Source organism: Pararge aegeria, chromosome 13 (assembly GCF_905163445.1).
Source record: "Pararge aegeria chromosome 13, ilParAegt1.1, whole genome shotgun sequence".
NCBI classification, from domain to species: Eukaryota; Metazoa; Arthropoda; class Insecta; order Lepidoptera; family Nymphalidae; genus Pararge; species Pararge aegeria.
This window is the reverse complement of record NC_053192.1, coordinates 14,908,637-14,915,503: the sequence shown is the minus strand read 5'-3', so window position 1 is coordinate 14,915,503 and position 6,867 is coordinate 14,908,637. Positions and strand designations below refer to the sequence as shown.

Sequence of the window (6,867 nt, the reverse complement as noted above, 5' to 3'; positions counted from 1 at the left end):
AATTTTTAATCGGCCATACATGATACATGTTACAATTCGCCTTTGCAAGTTTCGTAGTAATAGGGTTGTAGGATTTTTCATCATTGATATATCGATATCGATACACAATCATGTTAATCGAAGCTCATCCATTTTTCTTACACAGATAACATCATAATAATTAATTAAATGAAGTACCATATGCATATTAAGATAAAATATATGGGGTTAAATGTCTCTACTAATTATATATTATTACATTTTAAGAGAAACAATAAATGAATAATAAAACTCCTCGCTCCCAAACCTTCGTCTATATAAAAATTGATCTCGTTCGAATCTTGCATCGAATCCTCTCCAATTACCGACTTCGCGTAAACGAAAACATCAAATTATCTTTGAACTTCGTAAGTATTTTCTCCAAAAAGAAAATCATATGATACAGATGAACAGTCAAAAAGTTGTCCTAACTAAAAATTATAAATCATAATAATCGGATGCAAATCAAATACGGATTTCAATTCCGCAAACATAAACGGTTTCGACTAGTTTCCTAAAAAAAAAAAAAAACAAAATAAAAGCAATCTTGTACAGCTGAAATCATTAGGAACATACATCTGTCATCTCTGAGCAACTCTTTGAGAAAAATCGTTCAAGAAATTCAACTCTACACTAACATACTTATCACAGGTTAAGGGGACAAGAGAAAGTATTAGTGTTCTCTCAATATAGCGATTACGTGTAAAATAACCTAATACAACTTAAGGATAAGTCCGCGCGTTATTGGCGAAATTAAAATCGTTTTAAAATATAAACTAAAATTAGTATAAATTGTAAGCCCACTGCCCAACGCTGGGCGGCTGAGATCGATTACTTATGTATATGTAACCACTGGCGGTGCTCAAGCGCTTGAAGCCTTATGACAATCGGTCAATTCCGCAAACTTATAGCCTATCGAATCCAATTCTTTCGATTTCCCATCGAAATCGCCAGGAACGGTCGTCGCCGATATCCCAATAATAATTTTTATAGTATGACAAAAATAATCTCTTTACGACGACGGCCGATTCGGGCGACATCGTTCTGTCTGTGTTACATCGGTAGGCGAGTCGGTCTCGCCTGTGACGTCATCACGAAGGTTCGAACCGGCGTGGTGCGCTCATATCCTGATCCCGATCGCTTCACATCCCTATGCCGATCGGCTGACTAATTGACTCGAGGCTTGGTCCGTTCATGTCACAGCACTATAGTCCGGCTCCGAGCACACACGTCAACGTCCGGCACTCAGTCCCACCCGTTCTCTTTCACCATGTGAGCGAGCTCGATTATGAACTTGCCCTCTTTGTATTTCTGACTCGACTCGAAGGCATACTCCTGGAAAATAAAAATATAATTAGATCATGCCATGATGAGCAGAAAATGAATTTAGTTTTAGACCCATCCTAAAGTATTGTAATTATTTTCACATTGATCCCCATTAAGTTATTCTTAATGCTTTTGAAACTTTCAATAATTTAAGTCAGGATTTTTTAAGGATTTTAATTTTTTTAGATTTTTTGAATTATCTGGTAAGTCATAATTATAAACACATTAATGCCCACTACACGGCACGGGCCTCTTTGTCAGAATGAGACAGGATTAGGTCGTAGTCCATCCACCACGCTGGCCAAGTGAGAATTTAATGTTTTCAGTTATCGTGAAAGACACAGTTTAATTGCTTAAATTACAAAGGCACATAACTCCTAAAAGATCAACCTCGGCCTCGGCCCTCGGTAAGTAGATACATTGTAGCTATTAATTAGGGTTGTGAAGCACCCTAATTTTCCGGGACGACACGACGTCCCGCTTTTTCAACTCAGAGAGAATTGAAGGCCATCGGGGACAACTAAAATATTTTGCGGATATCCCCTCGTTTCTCCATTAGATTAGGCTCAAGGCACTCACATATTTCCATCCCAGCATGGTCTTGCAGCACTCGCAGTAAATGTCTGCCACGGCGTGCAGACCTGTCAGCAAGACACGCTCCTCAGCCGGACCGCAGCCCACGTTTACACTGGAATTATTAAAAATAAAAAAATAAGGTTTTATTTACCTAAAATTAAATTTAAATTAAAAATTTAAAACCTCCAACACTAGTCAAGCGTTTTCATTTGATACACATATTGAGGGAATTGTAAAAAGATAATATTTCGTTATTTTGTGGTGGCGGCCATCTTTGTTTTGAAATGTATCATAGAAAACAGCTACAGGACAAAAATAAATAAATAAATAAACAACTAATAACTTAGCTAGGTAAGAATTGGCATTATTGTGGGTCACCTCATTAGTTCTGCGTTGCAGTAGCAATTCTCAGTAGCCTTTTGTAGGCGCGTATACATACATGCGTACTTAAATCAAATAAGTACTCAATAATGTCTCCATATAAAGATTTGTAAAAAATTTAACCGAAAATTTTAATTAGATAACGAAGAAAGAAAAACGTATTTCAAGTAGTTAGATGTGATTTTGTTTTTTAATTTTTTTCCAACATTTTAATTAAATCGTATATAATTATAACGTAGTAAGTAAACGTATTTTTTTTTTTTTTCTATTGACAAAATTTTGCTGAACTGTGTCGGCAATTTCAACCAATCAAAAATATGGTCAAGATAAGGTAAGGTTACCTTTATTTTTTTCGTTGTAAAGAACTTTATAGATTTTAATAGTTTTAATTCTTTCAACCTCATTTAAACATCATTTACTTTCAAGGCAAGAGTGAAAAGGCTTTTTTAGGCTACCGCGGCCCAACTTATTATTGTTTTCCATCAGGCATGATGGTCAAGCGAAAGCCTATCTAAGTAGTATAAATATAGTTTGCTCTCAAGGATTCAGTGCATCTTAAATGAAATATGCTTGACAGTAGCCCAATGTAGTGAAGAATTAGGCCGAGTAACGAATAAATTACAATATTGAGACAATTTTATGTGTAGCTCGCTTCATTCGATGTTACATTCAAATTATTGTGCAAATAGGTTGATAACTATAGTATGTACCTACCTATCTTCCTACTTGCGCAAGCTTATTTTGTATTATACTAAGTACCTATTATATAATACACACACACACACACACACACACGTAACATTAATATAAGTTATACACTGCCGCTACATACTTCTTCAATACATATCATTGTAGACATGTCAAAAGAAAGATTCACAAAATGGGATAGGTATGCACAGTGGCGTGCACTTCACACGGGCACAAAAGTACTGCCCATCCTAAAAATTTTTGTGTCTCATAAAGGAGAAGAATTTTTCCATTTCATGCCATCTTCCTTACCCGAGTCAAAAGCCCAGCGGCGTGCACAAAGTGTGCACTCAGCTTATATCTTAAATTATAGTCGCAATTTTATATTATTGCTAATTATTTGTCTATAATTATTTGACAGTCACATGTTATATATATATACTACTATACTCATTTAAGGCTTAGCGATACTGAATACTTTAAAAACAAAATCAAACTCAGACGAAGTCGCGGGCAACAGCTAGTTGTTCAATAAAACATAGGTCAAGTCACATTACTACTGCACAATAGGTATAACTTATATTAATGTTGGGCGCTGGGCTTTTGACTCGGGTATGCAATATACAAGGAACTAGTTTAGTTTGATGTAGGTAGTTCGTACAACTAAAAAATAGCATGCAAATTTTAATGATGTAAACACTTACACTGAATTGAAGAGATACGCGCGCCCCTGGCTGCCTTGGAACGACTGTAAAATAACAGCAAACAATTTAAAACTACAGCAAAACAAATAAGACGGTTAATGAGTTAATTTAGAAACATCACGAGTTGCGGCTACGGTTTGTGAAGAAGGCTTCATGCAACTTTGTTGCTTTCTTGACAAACTCGGATTAATGATTGGGAACTGCGCTTCTAGCAGATACTTTTGTTGAAGAAGGAATTGTGTCTTGGCCACGGGACAAATCGCCATGTGCGACTTTTTAAAAATTTAAATTTTTGTTTCGCTTTTTTATTACCTCCTTACCGACAAACACGTGTTGCTTAACTGCGATAGCCCTAACAGGCAGTGGCGTGCACTCGGTTTCTTGCCAGGGTATGCATACCGCAGTAGAATTGCATAAAATGGCAAAAATCCTGCTCCTATACGAGTTATATATCAATTTTAGGGTAGGCAGTGCTTTTGTGCATGTACTAAGTGCACGCCACTGCTAAAAGCTCGTTAGCATCTTAGACTGCATCATAACTTATCAGCAGTTGAGATTGCAGTAAAGGGCTAACTTGTAGTGGAATTAAAAAAATAAAAACTGTCATTTTATAATAGGGTACAGTGAGAGCTAAGAAGTCAAATATGTGGTTGAAACAGGGTCTAACAGGGAAGAGTAGAAAAAGGAAAATCATTATCACCATCACTTTAACAGATTGTCGTCCACTCTGGTCATAGTGGACATAGGTCGTTTTAAAATAAGATTGTTTATTAATTTCGGGTAAATATTGATGTTAATAAAAGATCGACTTGCGATAACAGAGAGCTACCGTGTAATGTTCTTGTTTCAAAAAATGCCTTCAGCACGAAGGCAGGCTCTCATCTAGGATATAATAAGCTCATCAGAGCTTAGTATTGCTTTTTTAGCGCAAAACAGGTGGTAAAATCAGCTACCTTCGTCCAGATTCCACTATTCAGATTGGACTATATTATAGTATTGCAACCAGTAAAGCCCCACTCAACTCAACAACTCTTTCATTTACAACGTGTAAATGAAAACCGATATAATACTTCACAGGCTGTAGAGGTACATTATGTACTGTCTCTGAGACTTATCTGTGAAACCGAAAACCTAATAGTGTTTGAGTGAACCACTGCCATAGTTTTTTATAAAAGAAATCGGACACAGCCCTAACATCACATGCAAAATGAAAATCATTAAGACTCCGGCCACTTTACTTGGTACGCGTCGCGTAGTGTAGGTAAAATGCGCGTGTCGATTTTTTCTTTTCAATAGTGCTGTCATAAGTAAACACTTAGGATTAAAGATTTTAAACTAAGATTTTCATGGTTGATCAACATTTCTTAAATATAGTTCAACTGGTACATACCACGATAATATTTTGGATTTGTCGATATTTCGACCCAGTTGCAAAATATTGTCGTATTATTAAAGTATTATCGTTATGTACCCGTTCAACTATATTTAAGAAACACTTAGGATGTTTTGAATTCGTTTGTATGGGATAAAAAAATGCTTCTTTAGATTTAATATATTTACAGGATGATTCTTTATGAAATATACTTATGCACACCTCAACATTTATTTCGTAATTCGGTTACACGGTGTCAGTGGCGTGCATAGAGGGTATGCAGCAGGGCTAGCACAGGTAGGAGATAAAAATCATATACCCCTATTATATCCCTTGACAAGGGATATAATTAACAGGTCCACCGGATATAATTCACATGTCCACCTGCCATTCACATGTAAACCACGGGAACATCGAATAGGAGAAGTTTACCCCCGTTTATAATTACACATATATTGTCTGGATATTATTTCCCCTTGTGCGCCAATGCTCTGAGAGTTGATAAAGCTATTGGAGACGATAATTTTTTAACTCTCCTGCCCATGCTAGATATAGAATGAAGAAAATCTTCAGTACGAGTGATAAAAAACTTAAGGATAGGCTTTGTAAGAGTTATACAAAGCATACTCTTGAGTATTTATAACTCGTACTGGAGATTTTCTTAATTTGGTATCACCTGCATACCCTGTGCATACCCTCTATGCACGTTGTGTATAATAGTAATGTAAAAAAAATGCCTTGAGCACGAAGGCAGCGTCTCTCACCTTGGATATAAGCTCGTCGTGGCTGGCCAGGTGCGCGCGGCAGTGGATGCAGCTGTAGGTGCGGTGCGCCGGCGGCAGGTACGCCTGGAACGTCTTGACGGGCGTGCGCGCGACCGCCGCGCCCTCGCCTGCCACCCCGCCACGGTTAGTCACCCCCTCACGCATGAGTGCCTGCTAGCTACCAACACACGACCCGTCAGCACCGCCTCCGCGCCCCCGCTCCCGCTCGCATTGCGGACGTAACACGCGCCTCGCTACGCTCTGTGACGTCAGCTTGACAGTTCTTAAGGCGTAGACAAATCCATTTTCCGGTTTTATTACCATACTACATTTAGCTAGGTTTTATGAGATCTGATTTCTTTCAATTATTGAGGGTATTTACTTATTGATCTTTGTGTAACTTGCACCAAAAAACATTTAATTCTAAGACTCCGGCAAGCACTTTCCAAGTAAGTAATTCTCCCTTATAAAAATTTAGATATGATTTTTCCATTTCCACTTGATGTAAAACACACGCACAAGAGATTTTTCGGAGAAATGATGACACCGATCAAAAAAAAGAAAAAAAATATGCGCGTGATTCACTCGTGTTTAAAGGTAAGCCCTGACTGATATAAACTAATACTATTTTTTTTTAAATAATATTATTTCTTTCTATTACTAATCCTCGTCACAACAAACGATATAAGAAAACTTATCAGATAGAAAATTTGAATTATTTTACATAGGAGAAATTTACAATACATGTCATTTCGATTACAATTCTATTCATAATTTTGATCTTGCTTCTTTAACATTGGCAGAAAATGGATTCAGTTTACAAGTTCAGTTTTATGTCAGTTCTGTGACATAATTTGACGTCACAAAATGTATTAAAAGCGCGTTGTTACGACTCCAATACCGTAGAGAATAAGGGTTCTGTGTTACCAAACTCGTGAATGCAACGTGATGCATTGCAGTTACCGCAATCGTTAGTATTGGCGGAAATCATGCTGTTATTGCGAAAACTTTGAATTTTAGCCAATAGCGTATTAGTATC

General features: G+C 37.1%; 1 protein-coding gene across 3 annotated transcripts in view; it reads right to left on the bottom strand.

Annotated features, from left to right (window-relative positions):
- LOC120628564 (protein yippee-like CG15309) overlaps nt 1-6,867 on the bottom strand; it is a 78,324-nt gene continuing 71,457 nt past the window's right edge. The window contains exons 3-6 of one of the 3 annotated variants that reach the window (XM_039896993.1): nt 5,829-5,956; nt 3,693-3,736; nt 1,924-2,032; nt 1-1,353 (exon numbers count right to left, since the gene is read on the bottom strand). In XM_039896993.1, coding sequence (XP_039752927.1) covers nt 1,264-1,353; nt 1,924-2,032; nt 3,693-3,736; nt 5,829-5,956 — 371 coding nt within the window. In that variant the 3' untranslated portion in view covers nt 1-1,263. Of the gene's footprint in view, nt 1,354-1,923; nt 2,033-3,692; nt 3,737-5,828; nt 6,007-6,867 lie in introns of all 3 variants that reach the window. The other 2 variants (XM_039896990.1, XM_039896992.1) reach the window with 2 other exon arrangements.